Genomic DNA, 19,557 nt, shown 5'->3' on the forward strand with positions numbered 1-19,557 from the left:
CGTTCGTTAAAGAGAATAGGCAGTATCAGGATGAAAATTCTTTGACGCCAAATAATCTTCGTTCGTGATCTCAAACCAAAGAATAGTGCGGACATTTAAATTCAATTATTTAAAGGGGAAAGCGAAATTATTTTTTTAATTAAATGAGTTTAAGATTATTGTGAATTGGTCTTTACTCAACATTTTTTTTGCAGAGATGATAATTACTTACGATTTTTGTTGTAATAATTTAAACTGACGCAATATTATTAAATTTGACTCTAAAAGCAATTAAACACAAACAAAAATTATATAACATATTACTACAGAGACGGGGAACATTTAAGAGAAGAGTCATACAATTTACATAGCTTGTGACCACTATGCAGACTAGCATTCAATCGTGTATATAAACACTGGGTATAGTTTAATTTAACCAGCTAATCAAAACGATTTATTTTTAATATTAAAAATATTTCATGATAGGTATATTTTTTAAACAACGCGCTGAACCCGGCAATGCTTTGCCATTGCTAAATTTGAGTAGCTGCTCGTATATAGGTGTATTATATATAAATATATATATATTAAATTAACACAATCGAAGGTTTGACATAAATTATTGTATTTAATTAAAAATTGAAATGTACAAATACATTATTATGTTTGTGTTTCGGATTACATAAATTGGTAGGATATGCGATGAAAGAGAATTTCTATAAATAGGTATTTAAACGTTGTTTTCCTGTCATTGTCTTGAAGATGCCTCCCCAATTCTATGCAAAAAGACAACTGCATTTTTTACGTCTCTCTAAAATGACAAATCGTTATATTTGTATACCGTGCGCCCAAAGACCGCGGATAAAACGCACGATTAAGTATACTTACGAAGTTTGCTTCATAATGCTTTTACGTAGCCAAAAAAAAAGGTTCGGTTTTCTTAAAAAAAAACCATTGACTTATTAGAACATATAGACGCACCCTGAGCCCTCTAAAATTATGACTCTTCACTCATGCCCAAACGCTCAGTCATGGCCTACGCGTATTTAGTCGTTCTTTAACCACCAGCCGGTTTTGATTTGAGTTTGATATTTTTGATTCACAACTGTCCGGATCAAAGAAAAAAAAATGTGTAACTTTTCCTTGATAAGGTACTTGTTTATGAATGAATTCCAAAACATAAAACAATTCATTTTCAAATACGGAATTCTTTTTGCAAATGTCAAACTAAGCCCCTCTACCAACATAGGTGCACGTTATGTAGGAATACGATTTTAAAAAATGTATTAAATATATCATCACGGAAAATCCACGAAAAAGAAATAAATAGGTAGAAATTGTAAAGAATTTAAGGAAACAATATGATTGGGATCCGTTTAAAGCGAACGTTATTTTTGAACATTCAAAAACAAACTTTTTATGCACAAAAAACAAAATTCTTCTATTTTTTTGTAAATGCAAATGAAGCCCAGATGATCGATGAAAAAAATGTTTTAATTCCTATTTTTTTTCTACTTTATATATAGAGCTATAAATATGCCCATGGCAAAGCTTATCATTTTGCTAAAAACCTAACGTAAATCGGTCCAGTAATTATTCAGTCCATCGACGACACATATACGAACATTGCTTTAAATATTTACGAGTACATATATGTATAGATTGATAAATAAATAATATTCCTATTTTTGTTTCCAGGAACCTACCAGGGGCAGTGGTTGCGCGGCATGCGGCACGGCTACGGCGTGCGCGCGTCCGCACCCTTCGGGCTGGCCAGCCACTACCGGCCCAGCGGCAAGAACGTGCGGGCCTCGCTCACCTCGCTGCGCTCCGCGGGGGACGCGGGCGGCGGCGGAGGGCGCGAGGCGCCGACGCCCGACCCGGCCGAAAAGCGCAACCACCGCATGGACGACGCCCGTGGGGGCTTCGTGCTGAAGGCGCGCTCGGACGAGCCCCCCGCGAGGAGAAACAGCTTGGTCGAGAAGACGAAGAAAGGACTTCTATCTGTAAGCATTAAAGTCATTTTGTGAAATATGTAGCGGTCGCAGACATTGCATCAACTGATATTTTACGATAAGTAATGGTCAACACGTTTGCCTACCAAGCTAGAAGTCACGGGTTCGATTCCTGACATGGTTGTTATGAAATATTTGTTTAAAAGGGCGTTTATACACAAGAATAATTCACAGTCCCTGGACTAGTATCTTAAGCGGTTGACTGATCATTTTACCTTCACGTAACAAAAATGATCTAGATACTCTGCTACTGGTGTACCAACGCAGTGCCCTTTGCACCATTAGGTGCGGAAAGGGAATGATAATGATGTGCGGTATGTGGTGGGCAAGCTGTTTTTAGGAAACTATAAACAAAAAATCCACGAGGACAAAAATGGTCCTTCTCAAATTGTTGATAAAAAAGTAGTAGTCAGTTTTTTTAAATAACTATAGTCGAGTATTTTTTAAATAAGTATTCAGATAGTCGCATTATGCAAAAATTTGAAAATTATCAAAAAATTTCATTTCGAGATCATATTTTTGGAAAACGTTTAATAGCTATTAGAGAGAAAAATTGCTTGCAATTATTTGCTATATTAGGGTATTATTCATTCCAAAGTATTATTCATTCCTGTACGAGTACGTTTTATTGTTTTCGAGTTATCACAAGAAGTTTCATTACTACAAGGTTGCAGTGCGGTGAGCTAGCCGTAATAATTATTATCATACATTTTATTCAGGCAGAACCAAACTGGGAGCTGATATTTGAATTGCGTAAGAGCAATGATGCTCATCATTCATGCGACTGTGCAATTTCAATATGCAAAAGCATGTTGGATATACTAATATTTACAAGATATACCAATAAGAACGATAGGATTTAAAATTAAAATAAAACACAGCAAATTCCATCAAAAAAGTTCCGAAATGGTTTTATTAGATGGTGCATGAATGTCATTTATCTTTTTTTTTATTGTTTAAATGACCACCACAGCTTTTCTTGCAATTATTGATCCGGTGACGCCAATTTTCGATAATTCTGTGCAGCATTTCGGATGGTATGGCGACTGCAATTCGGCGAATGTTGGCTTCGAGCTCATCAAGAGTCCCGAGTTTGTTGTTGATAGCTTTTAATTTAACATAGCTCCACAGAAAAGAGTCTAGTGGTGTTAAATCATAAGATCTTGGTGGTCAGTTGTAAGGACCATTTTGTGAAATAACCGATTCAACAAAAATTTTCAGGCAATAACTTCATTGTAACGCTTTCTTTATGGCACCGGCACCGTCTTGTTGAAAATGAATATCTTCCTCATCAATTTCTTTAATTTGGGGGAAAAAATCATTAAACATAGTATGATAGCGCTCAACACTCACAATAACGGTACGTTTTGGCATATTTTTGAGAAATCCACAGCAGACAGTGAGTTTTTCTGGATGTAATGGAGCCTCATCAATCAAAATTGCCGCCTTACACCGATAGCGGCAATTTTGGTTGTTGACTTAGCCGTTTAATAAAAAATGAGCCTCATCTAAAAAGACGATTTTTCGATGAAAATCGTGTAGTAATCTCAGCATAAAAAAGATTTACCTCTCTCAGTAGGCTGTTTAACAGACCAATCATCCTCCCTAGAAGCATCATCAACGGTCAATTTGTCCTGCATTTTGGAATAAAACATGGTCTGTGTTTTCTAGGTCTTAAGTATTTGCTCTGAACATTTAATTTTCATGAGACAGAAAATATTTTTATGTAGGTAGGGTACATGGGATATGTGGAATTAACAAGACTTATGACCTGCCTGGCTGGCTTACATGAGTGAGCATTTTATGGAAATTAAAATATTCAGGAAAAAGATAAGAAAACTAACATTTGTTAAAATTTAAAAAGATGCAAAAAAAACATTAATAGGAAAATTGAAACTCTTCGTCCTTTAATTTAAATAAATAGTTGAATATTAAGGTCTGATTTTCATTTCCAGGGTCTAAAGATGAGGAAACAGCGTAGCACCGGTGACCTGGAGAAACGAGGAACTTCCGGATCCATTCGTTCCACTGGATCATCAGCGTCTTGGGTTTCTACGGAGTCCTCGAGGTCCGGAGTCACTAATGCATCGTTGCACACTGATTCCAATGCCAGCTTCGTTGTTGAAGTAAGTCTACCATTTTAATTACAATGTTAGATTATAATCGGAAAGTATAATCGAAAAGATTGAGAAAATAAATAATATGCGGGGACGGCCACTCTATATAAACATTTAAGCAGCATCTACTGTCTCACTTACTTGATTACTATAAAAATATTTATAGTATTTGGTAGTTGTAAACAAATTTCATATCAATACACACATGACTTGTAATTTTATCAATTGATTCAGAAAAACTCCTTTGAAATATTTGGATGATAATCAAGTACCCATAGTAGGCAGTGGGCACTGCTTATATGCGTATTTTAATTGCACGCATTTGTTAAGATTGTTTGGTAATGTGAAATGAAAAGTTGACAGAAGGATGGTAAAACAAAAATACAATATTTCGGGGGAAAATTCATGGTAACGTGGAACAAAAAGTGCGAAAAGGGCAGCATGATCAGAAAAATCAAAACCTTAAATTTATGCACGCTACGCTAGTTATGTAATCGAAAGTGTGTTTTATATTGTGGAACGGCGTGCTGGGGTGATATTCCAAACGCTCTCGTGGCCGTAGAGAAATCTTTTATCTCGCGTATTTACATACAAAATACGCGCGATAAAAGTGTTTTCTACGGCCGCGAGAGCGGTTTAGAATAGCACCGCTGGTAATCGGAAAACATATTAGTATTACTTGGATAGTGTCGCGTATTCCGTTCGATTACCCAATTTGTCAATTCGACACTTTTTAAATTATTTGATTTAGTTAAAAAATCATAGTATTTGACAACAAATTTATAGTACGGAGAAATAATTTGAAAATAATAAAATAAATTACAGATTTCTCAATTATAATGCTGGTTGCGGAAGGAGAAATCAAAATAAAATAATAAAGAAATAGCCTTAAAGATTAGAAAAAATGCTTTGAAATAAGAAATAATACTTTCTACACATGGCATAATGGCGATTTTAATATATATATTTTTTATTTATTTTATTTTATTTTATTTTGTTTTATTTTATTTTATTTTATTTATTTCGAATACAAACAGATGTACAGGTTAACTGAGTATTTAAAAAAAAAAAACATATAAAATGTATACATAGTAGGGCCTGCCATCCAATTATATGTATTCACTAAATAATACTGTAATAAAGCGACGACGGCTTGAAGTTTAAACTATATAAATAGTAAATATACTATACATTAAAATAAGATAAATATGGACAAAACAAGGAGATAGTGGAAAGGGAAAGAAGGAAATTGATAAGGAGCGATAAAGGATGATTGAAGGAAAGTGAGAGTGGAAAATTGCATTTGATTAAATTATGAAATGAATTATGAATGAAGAGCACGAATCAAGCCTGTTAATTCTCTTCTGTACATATTGTATGGAGTGTTAAATATATCAACACTATTAATTTTTTTGTTAAATGTTTCACATATACGAGGGATTGTAGAATGTTTCCGATGATTAGTTTTAAATTTACGAATATAGAAAATATCAGAGAGTCTAGTTGGCCTGGAGGGAACACGGTAAGCAAGTAGATTAATGAGTTCCGGGGAATCGAATTCATTATTGACAATTTTATAAAGCAGGATCTGATCAAACATATCTCTTCTGAGTGCTAATGAATCAAGGTTATAAAATTTTAATGAAGCTAAATAATTTGGAAAATGCAAATGAAATTTGTATTCTAGTTTTTTCAGAATTTTTTTTTTCACTCTCGATTCTTTTAGTTTTTAATTTATAAACAGGAGACCAGATAGCAGTGCAATATTCAAGATGGGGGCGTACGTATGTTATGTAAAGCAATATAAATGAACCTAAATTTTTAAAAGATTTACACAGCCGCATGATAAATCCAGTCATTTTGTATGCCTTGTTAATTATAGTTTCTATATGACTATTGTAATTTAAGTTTGAGTCCAAAATAATTCCCAAGTCACGTATTTCGTTTACTTCTCTAATTGTATTTTCATTTATCATATTTTATTTTTAAATAATCTTCTTTCCCACTTTCTCACCTCCTTCAGTTTCCATGAAACTTTTTATTTATAATTAACTAAATAAAACCCCTTTTTTTAACCAGTAATTTATCTATTTATTAATAAACTTTTTATTTATTAATAAATAAATAGACTGTGGTAAATAATCCCTTTGCGCGCGGTGATGTAACATCGTGTTACCACTAGTAAAAGACGGAATATTCTAAAGTTCAGACATTTGAAAAAAATGTAAAACATGGAGACTACTGTTTAATAACTCCTTTTCCATAATTTATGGGAATAAACATATAATTTAATCCTGTTATAGCAAAATAAATTGAAAATCACAAATACGCCGCTCATGTTACGCGCGTGCGTCCCCCATCATTGTCATTAACCGACTGAAGACTAAATCTGTTTTAGATGACACCCACCGCAGAACAGCGTCTCAGTTTTCCTAGTTATGACTTCTATCTTCGTGCTCTGTCTTGTATAAGGTACCTGTATATATGTGTTGCTGAATTAGCGGACATTCATGTTTCGCGTGGCAAGGTTAAATATTTTTTGTATTTACATATAGCATAGTGATACAAATTTTACTTTCCAAATCGGGTGTGAAAACGTCCATTTGAAGATTACAAAAAATACGAATTCATCATTTAAAAAAATAAGAGAGATATATCAAATCTTGTGTCCTATGTCGATTAGTGTGACATCACAGCCACACAAGAGTTAAAAACAAAGTTGTTTTATTTATTTTATTATAGTGAAAAACCGCAAAGTTAGTGCTTCAAATATAAAATGTATATTTTTATTTATACTCAACAAAAGAAAATAGCAAATCGTTAGAGGTAGTATGAATAAAACTTAGGTACATGACATATTTAAGATGTATCTTATTCATGTATATAATTCTTCTGTATCTGTGTATGTCACTGAACTCCTAAACGGCTTGGCCGATTTTTAAGAAATCGTTTGTGTGTATTTGAGTGGGGTCCTCAGATGGTTCAGGTTTACAAATGGACCCAAATTGTGTAAGAAAAGCTTATTTATTCAATATATACAAGACAAAAAGATTGAAATGTCAAATGTCACTTAGTATATAGTTAAATTCAATATTTGAATATTAATAATTCTTACAGTAGGGCCAATTTAATAGGTCACATTTGACATTTGTCGGTTTTAGCCTCATAGTGAGGTGACCTGCTTAAAAACATCGATTAAAGTCAATGAATCGATTCGGACTTCAAACATAATATATGTGAATTGAATTCAGTTACTATGAAAAAGCACTTATAGGTACTATAATTTTATTTTAAAAATCAAAAGTCAAATCCCTGTCCCATTATTATTTTCTATCGTAAATTTAAGGAATAAAATAAGATAAGTACATAATTTAATAAAACTATCAACGTTCGATTTTTCTGGGTAACATGCCTAGTGTTTTAAAAGAAAAAGGGTTCACTGATGCAACATTGTTACGACGTTAGGAACAGAAAAAGTTAATTATGTTTAGAATGGTTTATTAGTGAAAGTAAATCGCAAAATTACCTTATTTTGTCATTATTACAATAAATATGTAATCATAACTGAAAAAAGTTAAGCAATTGTGCAGTCCTTAATTCGAAAAAATAAATAATATTTTATTACCGTCCTTACAAGGTTATATTGTTGAATTTTGATGAAGTCTCAAATGTGACCTATTAAATTGGCCCTTCTATAGTTTTGAAATTCAATCATAAACAAGTACCAACGTACCTACTCATCAATGAAAAGTCTTTTCCTTTTATTCGAACAGTTTTAGAACGATTTCACGACATAATCAGGATTTTTTCTTTTCATTTCTTTTGGTTTCGAATTAAATGTCAATTTTTCGTCAAACCCTGGCCGGCGGTCAAAGAATGACTAAATTAGAATACAGTTTAAAAAAATTAGAATATTGAAAAACGTTTTGCTGAACCAGCTAATAGCAGGCAAGCCAATGTTCGGGCAGGCTAACGTCTGTCGGGTCCGCTTGTTGAATATATATTTTCTGTGAATATGTACACAGACCTATTGTTTCTGAAACAGTGAATATAGTCAATTAGAATTTTGCATATTTGTTAAATGAGAGAAATTGGTTTCGTATTATTAATGTGAATTTTCCAAGTAACAAACCAATTTGTCATTTGGAATTGGTAAGAAAGAAAGTCGGACAATCATCTAGTTTATTGAGACGGATGACAACCTAACACTGTACAGAATAAATATTTTCCCTCGATAAACGCTTACGACAATGAGGAACTTTTGTGTTTTTTAACCTATTTTTGTTTACTTATTAATAGACTATCGAACTAAGCCATTTTTTTTATCGTGTTATTAGCGCTTCGATTTTATAAAGTTATAAAATTACTCCGCCAGTGACGTCACAAGTTCTAGTCAGTGACTTCTGCCAATTAGTAAGTTAGCTTCCCGAAAACCAGAAACGGTTGATTTGATAGGATTTGTAATATACTCGTAGCTTAAAGTAGTTCATTTTTATTATTTTTTTCATACATTTTCTTTGCTTGTCTCATAATAAAATGCTTTCATTTTTAACCTCGTTTAAGAATCCAATTTTCCGTAGCACTGAACTTTCTCATTATTTTTAATAATATTCAAAAACCTTATTTTTGTAATTTAAAAAAGGTGTTTTTACAGTAGAATATATCATGGTCCCTGGGCTGGCACCTGAACCGTAAGACTGATCGTCTTATTTTCATGTAACAAAAATGATCACCAACGCAGTGCCCTATGCACCATAAGATGCGGGAAAGGAATGATGACGAAATTATAAATAAAATTGGTGATGATCCAATGTTAGTAAGAAAAAAAGAAAGAATTATAATAGTGTTTCGTATATATATCTGGACGGAAAAAAGATTATTAATATAAAATTATATTCAAAAAGCTTTGTGTACAGGAGGTCTGTTATTAATTTATTACTCACAAAGCTTATACACATTTCTCTCTCCCTATGGTAATAATTTATAAATCTGTTAAAGCTTTTCTAAACATCGTGAACTTTTTGCGATGAAAGCAAATATTATGCCCGTTTTATAACTCTTACATTCTCACATAACAAAAAAAGTTATAATATGCATTATGTATTCAAGGACGTTTATCTTTTCTTTTATGGCAGTGTTTTAATTTTTTTTTATATTTGCCTTATTGTGTTCTACTGTTTTAGTTAAATTAAATTTAAAAAAATGTAACGAAGCCGCCTTAAAACGAAGCTTTTTTCTGTACTACGCAGTTTCAAGTACAATACATCAGTGGAAAGATGGCTAAGTATGATATGTCACTTATTTAGTCACAAATATCACCGGATTTGTGTCAATGAGATCAACGATCTGGCAAAATATAGTATTTCTTCGTTTAATATGGTTAGAGAATATTAGCCGTGTCACTTCATAATATGTCAATTTTTCTATTTCCAAAGTACGGCAAATTGAGACATATCTCTTCACAACAAACGTGACATACAATCTTTCGAAAATGGAGTAATATTTGACGTTATTAAAGTTATGATATATTAAACACATATCGTTATGCCGTCATTGTTTTAGACGATAAAATACATTGACATATTAATACACTTAGACGTGCCCTGCGCTCTCAAAAATGATGACACTTAACTCATGGCGTATTTAATAGTTTTTTAACCGCCAGCCGGGTTTGACATTTAGAATCAAAACCAAAATACCTGCTAGTGTCATAAAAGCGAATAAAAACCTCTCGGATGAACACTGTAAATGCGATTATGTAACTTTTCAGTGGTAAATATTTATTGACAAAACTTAAAACGATTAATATTAAAATGTTAATATTATTTTTGTAAATGTCAGACTATGCCTAGTGGCCCAATTGCAAAGCTCTTCTTATTTACAGGGTTGCACTGATGGAAATACGTTTTAAAAAAAGAATAAATGTGAGTTAGTATTATTTTTGCATTCCCCAAATTCCGGTAAAATGCAATGAATGGGTCGAAATCATAAAAAAAACAAAGAAAGTATTGGGATCCACCGAAAACTAAGGTTGATTGTTAACATTTAAATACAAACTTTTTTCTATACCAAAAATGAATATCCACTAATTGTGAAAAAAATGAATATTTACCAATTTTGGTAGCATATGCATGGTCGTTGAATGTACCCCTGGATAATATAAATGAACAAACTTAGTAACTATGGGAACGTTTTTGTGTCACTACTTTTGAAAATATTTTACTCTATATGTCTATGTATTAAAATGTCAATGAGAAAATATGATATGTCGAACATATCTTGTTTTGTCAACCATTACTCTATTTCTTAAGATGATATGTCATGCCTATTGAAAGACAGATAAATACAGTAAATTGAAATTGAACATGTTTTGTTCTCTGCTTTATTTTTCACTATAGCTTTCACGTGTACATTTATTGTTGAAAAATGTTAATAATTAGAATATATTTCATGATAATTAGAGATAACCATTCATGTATTATGTTTGTACTATTTTAAGACTAAAAAAATATATAAATAACACATCATATAATACCGTCATTGTTCTGGATAGGTAAATATGTCAGGAAAGTCTGAATAAAAAGGTATATTTTTCAGTATTTTGTGTGAACACGCTACGTTGAAAAAAGTCATAGAGAAATAATATTTAATGACTGACACAAACATTCTAGTTGTAAACTGAAATTATATTTTTAGGAGCCAATCAAACTTTAAAATTGCTCTCTTTCAAAATGTATAAAAAGTGACATACCATACTTAGCCCTCTTTCCACTAACGTAATAAATTGAGTTGGATGTATAATAAATGTATATGTATGGATTATTCACATTTCTTATACTTAGTAGAAGTCGGAATGAATACTTATAACATACATTTATTTCATTCTGGTTCGTTGCAATTTATATTATAACCCTTTTAGGCTGCAGGGATAGAATACGTATTTTTTTCGTAAGTTATATAATATTTTGAGTTTTCTGCGAAATTCATTCTCTTTTCATAAAATACTGTTGCGAGAGGATGCTGATTGACATCCATCTCTCAGTGTGACACTATCTAATGTCGCGCCACTCGACCGCGGGAAGTTAGGAGAAGGAATGCATTTGAAATGAAAAACATGAAATCCGAATTGTTGTAGTTATGGCTGGAAAAAGCGACCAAAAAGCATGTATGTGCAAACTGACCAACTTATCAAAGATCATTAAACTGGAGGGCGATAAAATGTGATGTTTGCCGTTTGCACGGGAAAAAGCAAAGACAAATATGAATTATTGAAAGAGTTCTGCAGAAAAGTATTTAAATAATTCATGTACTTTCTTAACTATATGCAGTAGGAATATGCTAAAAATGAAATGAATTTGAAGATTTAAATAAAAGTTATAAAAAATATTTGCTACACTAGATACCTCCCTTAGGCCCGGAAGGGTTAAATGCCTAAGAAGATGATAAAAATACTGCTTTATTTAATTTTTTCGTGTGTTTCAAATGTATGAAACATGATTTATGTATAAAAACGTGGATACAGAATTATCGCCAAGGTTTACCTTTGTCGTAAAAGAAAATTCGGTACATAAAGTCTTTTTTACTTATTAATTTATCGTAAAACATCATGCAACATATTATGTTTTTTGGTGCCATAATAAAAGAGAAATAAAATTTTAAAGCTTTGAAGCATGTGTAACAACAATTAAAAGAATTCTGTTGAATTCAACATAAGTTGGTTTTAACACATTACAACAGAGATGGACAACATTTTTGAGGAGGAAATGGAAGTCTAAGCATTTACAGGGCTTATGATCCAATTCCACTTTTTTATCTACATACATTTGGAAAAACTCAAAAAATTGTTGATTGAATTAACTGGTCCAAGAAGTGTTGAAAAAAAATTGAAACTCAAACTATTTTCAGGCGTTGCCTAGTATGTGAAATAATTCAGTCAGATAAATCTTATAATTCAATAAGATAAATTTAAAAATTCAGTTAGATAAATCTCATTAATTGTATTGAGGCGTTGCTTAGTATATAAAATAATTTAATTAGATAATTCTTATAATTCAATCAGAAAAATCTCATAATCTGTTTTCAGGCGTTGCCAGTATGTGAAAAAATTCAATTACATAAATATAATAATTCAATCGGATAAACTTAATAATTCAGTTAGATAAATCTGATTACATGTATTTAGGCGTTGCCTAGTATGTGAAATAATTCAATCAGATAAATTTAATATTTCAATCAGATAAATCTCATCACCTGTTTTCAGGCGTTGCCTATGTGAAATAATTCAAAAAGATAAATCTCATCACAAAAATAAAGGTTTCAGCTCTTTAACTTCACTAAAACCAACAGTGAAAGTACATTCCTCCACATACCAGTTTTAAAGGCCGTGGGTTTTTCTATCGGTTACTTTTTAAGAATTTCCAATTTCATATATCGTGATTTTAATTGAATTTAACTCTGTCCGTTTAATTGTGAGTTTGGCAAATTATGTGGAGGACTTTTGTCGGATATTGTTATTCACCCTCATGACCATATTGCAAACACAAATGGTAGCAAAAACTGTATTTACTTGTATCAGGTTCCTTTTTTTTATTAAAAATAATATGCATATATTTTTCACGTCCATAAGGCAAGTTGTAGTATATACAACATATTTTTTTTAAAAAACGAAGCTATAAAAGATAGAACAGTGTTTACAAGTAAAGTTGGTATACAAAAAAAAGATAAGCATTTAAATAACATAAATTAAAAATAATTAAAAATATAAATAAAAAATAATAAAAAATAATAATTAAAGAAATAAAATAAAGGAACATTGTTAAGAAGTATAGTTGGTATAAAAATAAAAATAAAACAATGAGTGTATAAACAACATAATATTAAAAAAATACAATATAAAGAAATATAAAATAGAACAGTGTTTAGAAGTATAGTTGGTTTGTAGTAATTTTATAAATGTAATAACCCCAGATTAAATTATCATTCTTTTAAAATTTCTTAATTCCGATGCCCTCCATACAAGTCACCAAAAGATAAATCCTACAATCATGTTTGTAAAAGCAGCAAATGAAAGAGTAGAAGAAACATCAGTATTCAAACATGGACACAATTGTGAATGTTACACGGTGTGAAAAGTGGCTTCATCAACTGGCCAGTGACAAGCCTTGCAAATACCTAGATTTCCATTTTTTCTTCTTTAAAATGTTCACTATCTCTGTTGTAATGTGTCTTAGGTTGATCTATTAAGAACTATTTAAAAAAAAAGATTTTCCACGCTGCATTTTAAACGTAATATTATTGAGAAAATGATGGAAAATGAGTTTAAGAGCAAATTATTCATTTTAATTATTTACACACCTTATTGCAAACAACATCATCACCATTCCCTTTCCATACATTGTGGTGCATAAGGCACTGCATTGGTACCTGCAGCGCATATTGATCATTTTTGTTACATGGATGTTAGATAATCAGTCTTTCGCTCAAGGTGCCAGTCCAGGGACTGTGTAATATCGTAGTAATAACACCTTTTAAAATTAACATTTCATGTAATCCATGTCGGGAATCGAACCCGAGATCTCTTCCACAGAAGGCAAACGTGTTGACCATTAGACGACGAGGCTACCAAAATTATATATCTGTATTTTATTACGTTTGCGTTTTTGTTATAAATGAAAAGCCAACGACAGATCGTAAGCCCTGTGAATGCCTGGGCTTCCACATTCTCTTCTCAAAAATATTTTCCCCCTCTGTTGCAACAAATTTAGACAAAAATCATGTTTTTGTCGCATATTATTATTATTTAAATTAAAGCTTATTCAATGAGGTATAATACCGCAAATTAATGCGTTTGGTAGCGCGGTATATATATGTATATAAATTGTACTTATCATTAAACAATATAAACATATTACAACAGGGATGAAGAACATTTAAGAGAAGGCAATTTAGAAGTAAAGGTATCTACAGAATGGTGAATGTTACACATTGTGTAAAGCGGCCACTTAAACCAGCCAATGACAGGTCATAAGCCCTATAAATGTCTAGACTTTAATATTGCCTTCTCTAAAATGTTCTTCATCCCTTATGTAATATGTTATTATAAACAGCTCCCCCGGGAGTTGAATCCAGTCCTTGTCTATAAAAAATTTGGACAAACTCAAAATATTGTTGTTAAACAATATAAATGCATTTGACGAACTGACATCTTAAATATATAAACATTTCGAAAAGTAATCGATGGCTGGATTCAAAAATGTTACCGAACATTCATTTTAAAAGAAAAGTTTTTGAAATGGAACATTCAAGGTGTTTTAAATTGACTCATAATTTGTCATAGTTAACAAGTACTGAATGACAGTTCTACACAGTGCTGCCAATTTATCAATTTTAGACAAAGGTTTGATTTTCTTTCCTTTTATTCTACAGCATAGTCCGAGCAACACAAATAAAGATATCAAATTAAGCAATGTGTTTTCTCGAGAAATGTATAGTTGATAGACTTTTTTTATTTACTCCTCTAAATATTAATATCAGACAAAGCCACAGCGAAGCGTGGCCGGGTTTGGCCAGTATTATATCAGGCGCGTTCCGCCCACACGTACTGTGGATGCGGCGCATCCCTTAAATATTTGGAAATAATAATAAGTAATATTATGTATCTTTTTTGGGTGATACCGTGTATGTTGGATTTGATCCGACGTTTCGGCTACCATTGCAGGAGCCATCTTCAGGGAAAACTGTGTGTTTTATAAAGAAATGTATGTGTTTATGTACCAGTAATTTGTACCGTGTCACAGTCAGCAGTAGGCACATTTCTAGTTTTGTAGGAAAGAATAATTATGTTTATGTACTAGTAATTTGTACTGTGTCGCAGCCGGCAGTAGGCACATATCTATTCGTTTTTCCATCCAACATACACGGTATCACCCAAAAAAGATACATAATATTGATAACAGTGACCGTGAAAACCTTCGCACCTATTTAATAATAAGTAGTTTGTAAAAAATTAAAAACTTGAAAAATATATCTTTAAACAATTTCCTATATTGACGTACCAGATATTAAGGTACCTTGGCCTTGACAGTATTTGTTAGATACGCTGGAATCTGGATACTACTTTTCATATTGAGTTCAGTCTTATAACAAATGATCGAATTTCCGCGCATGCGCATTAAGGTTCATAATGTTGTTATATTGTTTTACAAGATTCATAGAGATTAGAGCATCCAATTCAAGTAATGCAAGGAAAAAACGACTGTAAAAGAATATAATATAAAAGTTTAAATATCGAATCATTGATATTTTACTAAAATTGAAGAACATCTCGAGTGATAGGTACTTATAGAAAACTAATATAGCATCATTTTCGTTATATAATACCTCAAGCCCATTTTGTTAAAGTGATTTTATACTTTGTTGATTTTAATTCGATATTTACCTACATCTATGTACTACTATCATACCTACTAAAAGCAAAGACATGATGATTTTTTGTTAGCATCCCGACTGATAATATTCACCCCACGCGCTTGTATTATATAATAATTTTTAATTATATTTTTTTCAATAATAAATTTTCTTTAAACAGATTTGTAATGTTGCGTTATACTTTAAACCAATTTGTAATGTTGCGTTATTCTTTAAACCAATTTGTAATGTTGCGTTATTTTTTTCAGGATGAGCACTTGGATAGCAGCGTGACCGAAACCTACATGGGCGAGTGGAAGAACGATAAAAGAACTGGCTTCGGTATCAGCGAGAGGAGTGACAGTCTACGGTACGAAGGGGAGTGGTTTGCCAACAAGAAGTATGGCTACGGAGTAACCACTTTCAGGGATGGTACTAAGGAGGAAGGAAAGTACAAGAACAACGTCCTTATCACGAGTCAGAAGAAGAGACACCTCTTTCTTATAAGAAGCGCAAAGTTTAGAGAGAGAATCGACGCTGCTGTCAACGCGGCTCAGCGTGCATCTAAGATCGCGTTGCAGAAGGCGGATATTGCCATTTCAAGGTAAATTACTAAAGAAAATTGTTTTAAACTAGAGGTGGAATAAAAAAAACGGAAGTTGTCATTTTAAAACAGTTATTCTTCCGAAACAGCTAAAACAATTTCACAACAAAATAAGCTGTTACTAACAGCTGAAATAGTATAATAAAAAAATTAAACTGTTACTGTGAATACAAAGTCGTCATTATTATTATTATTATTATGGATAACTTATATAGCGCTACTTTCATGATATAATACCACAACGGCGCTTTAAAAGTGATTTTGTAGATAAATAAATTTAATTGAATCTTTTAAATTTGTGATTTAAGTAAAACAGTTTATTTTGTTATCACATGCTACGGATTAATTCGAATGATTTAAAGAACAAGTGGGTTTTAAGTTTTTTCCTAAACATCACTTCTCTCTCACAGCCTCGCACTTCTGCTGGCAGAGCATTCCATGCCATAAATCCTGCGACCACAAATGCGCGTTCACCGAAGTTAGTGTGCTGTTTTAGCTGACCTAAGAGTGAGACGGCTGTCAGCTTGTTCATCTGGAATGCATAGTTCTCTTAGATACTCTGGAGCAGAGTTGTGGAATGACTTATGCATAACCCAACATAATTTATATTCCGCCCTCTGTGGAAAACGTACCCAGTGTAATTCACAAAGTAGTGGAGTGATCTGGTATTTTTGATACGATGGGAAGATTTGAAATAGGACGGAAACTGGAAAGGTCTTCCACCCAGTTTTGATTTATTTTAAAGTGGAGTTACATTAGCTTTCTTTATGACTCTCAAAACAATGCTGTGCTTCATATATGTATTAAATTTGTCTGTTAAAAATAAAGCTAATACGTCAATGCATTTTTTCAAAAGACATGTTGGTATGATCGGGGTCAGGGTATTAAATGAAAATATTTTCAAAAATAACAACTTAAAGCAACGTGACTCATTACAAGTTTGTTCAATTACTGTTTATGAAACTGTTCCGTACCAGATTTTTTGTTATTTAGAAACAGTTTAACAAAACAGTATGATTTGTGAAATGATAACTGTCATGCTACTTCTTGTAAATAACCAAAACGTCCATCTCTATTTGGAACCATAATGTGGTAATTATATAGACACGTTACTAATGCGTAAATAATGGCATTTCAATTCGTGAATTGCCTTCCGTGCTTTTATTTTAGGGAAAAGACTTTCATTTTAGGGAAAAGACTTTCATTTTGATCAGAAGTGATGCCCCGCAGACATATGCCGTATGATTAAAAAATGCTTTAATTGCTCAGCAACTTTGAAAAATAAAACGATTATATCCCTTTGTTCGTAAATACAATCCAACTTATGGAAAAAGTGAATAATTAGTTATATCATTAAGTATTTTTTGATAATTTGACAGCTGTCAATTAGTGTTGTATTTATGATAATAAATTACACAGAAATAAATACGGTCTATGAAAATATGTATATCTTTTTCTTACATAAATGGTGGCATGTGTATCTCTTTTTAATTCAAATTGTTGAGGGCAACGCAATATTTGCCATATTTTCCATATTTAAGATGTAAAAATAACCTGTCTATTTATTACACGTCAGTGTTTGAAGCAGTTTGCTTGTTTTAAATTTCCACTGAACTTACATCAATGCAAATAACACATTTACTAATTTAAGGCCCTCTTCTTTCAGAACCGCAACAGCCCGAGGCAAAGCGGAACAAGCGGACGTAGCCGCTGACCATGCGAAAGAAGACTCTGACGTAGCCCAAGTTACTGCTAAACAGTTTGCTCCAGACTTCAAGCAGCCGGGACTAGATAGGATACGTATCAGAGAGAAGTTCAAACCTCCTCCGGATGATGCTGTTCCCGCCAAGTCTATTTTGCATCAACCGACTAAGAGCTTTGATCAACCATCCGTATCAAGTCCTACGGTGTCAAGTCCGCCCCCAATTCCACCGAAAACCACATTCGCTTCGTCGATTCGGCGACCATCGGAACAATATCCCAAAGCTGTGCAACCGAATGATTCCGCTTATCCCTCTCCTGCTTCTGCGTATGCAACACAAAATTTATCACAATCTCAGTCATCTAGTCAAGTTCCGAACAATATAACACAATCACAATCGAACAATATGCAGCAATCTAGTTACCTTAAGCAACAGCCGAACAACTTCCAACCCGCACAATCAAATTATCAACAAATGCAACAGAATTACCCGCAGCAGCAAACTAGTTATCCGCAAGGACCCAACAATTTTTCGCAACAAAATTCTTTAGGACAACAAAACAACTACCCGCAAGGACTTAACTCGAGTCAACAGACGCAAAATAATTATCAGCAACAAAACGCGTACCAACAATCTACATATCCGCAATTTAACAATAATTCTTCACAATCAAACAATTATAACCAAATGCCTCAAACGCAAAATTACAATCAACAAAATAACTCATTTAGTCAACAACAGCAGCCTCCGTACCAAAGTAATATGTCCAATTCCAATCAGTATAATAATTTTAACCAAACACAAATGTCTCAGAACATGGATCCATACATGAACGCGATGGAACAGAATAGAGTCCCCGATTTGCCTAATTCCATTCCTCCCGGTGCGTCGCCGATGATGAACGATAATTCCATGCAGCAATCCATGATGAACAATGCTCCTCCGTTCGCCCCTATCAGGCGAAACTCTCGGCAGGTCGGAGGAGACAGACCGCCCTTAGTGAACCAAACGTCGATAGACCACTTTGATCATTACAAGCGGCCTCCTAGCAGAGACTCCAGCGTCGACAGATATGCTAGAGCGACTGGGCGTCTGAGCATTACGGGGAACTCCAGACAGCCGTCTGTGGATAAGACGGGTATGGAACCGATGGACAGGATGGCGCGGGGATCTTCTCAGCTCAGAGCTGGGACTCCCGTTTCCGCGACAGGAAATGGCTCAGTTCTCACTGGACAAGGAGCCAGATCTTCTACACCCGTCTACACGGTTATGAACCAGTCCTCCGTGGGACAGAATCCTCCATTTGAGGATATTCTGCTGAGGAAGAGGAATCTTGGACAAGACATAATTCCCTCTCTGGCGCAACCTAAGCGGACAGAGAGTTTGTACATAGGATCGAAAGCTGTTCCCCCACCACCAAGTGGCGGGAGCGGAGGCGGCGGTGGCGGAGGCGGTGGCGGAAGAAGGGTAAGTCCATGTTTATTGTTATTCTTAACTGTATTTTCAGAAAACTTATCTTACAACATGCATTAATTTTACACAACTTTAAAGTACTTTCACACTTTTATTTATACCGACATTAATAAAACCTTCTTTTATAAACGTTCCTTATTTTATAACAGCGATTCGAAAACCAAAACGATATTATATTTTACGTACTATGTAGCTACGCCAACGGTGACCATTCCATCGACACGTGTTATTACACGACACATGTTATTAGATTTAACTAA

The 19,557-nt window shown here is 33.1% G+C and overlaps 1 protein-coding gene across 1 annotated transcript in view; it reads left to right on the plus strand.

Moving 5' to 3' along the window:
• Window positions 1-19,557, plus strand: part of LOC148283294 (junctophilin-3-like) — a 32,700-nt gene that overhangs the window by 12,263 nt on the left and 880 nt on the right. The window contains exons 2-6 of the mRNA XM_088223744.1: window positions 1,678-1,985; window positions 3,950-4,120; window positions 15,787-16,121; window positions 17,788-18,028; window positions 18,638-19,291. Coding sequence (XP_088079870.1) covers window positions 1,678-1,985; window positions 3,950-4,120; window positions 15,787-16,121; window positions 17,788-18,028; window positions 18,638-19,291 — 1,709 coding nt within the window. The remainder of the gene's footprint in view (window positions 1-1,677; window positions 1,986-3,949; window positions 4,121-15,786; window positions 16,122-17,787; window positions 18,029-18,637; window positions 19,292-19,557) is intronic.

The sequence above is a fragment of the Micrasema longulum genome, unplaced genomic scaffold (assembly GCF_059751315.1).
Source record: "Micrasema longulum isolate JH-2025_06_02 unplaced genomic scaffold, ASM5975131v1 h1tg000250l, whole genome shotgun sequence".
Lineage (NCBI taxonomy): Eukaryota > Metazoa > Arthropoda > Insecta > Trichoptera > Brachycentridae > Micrasema > Micrasema longulum.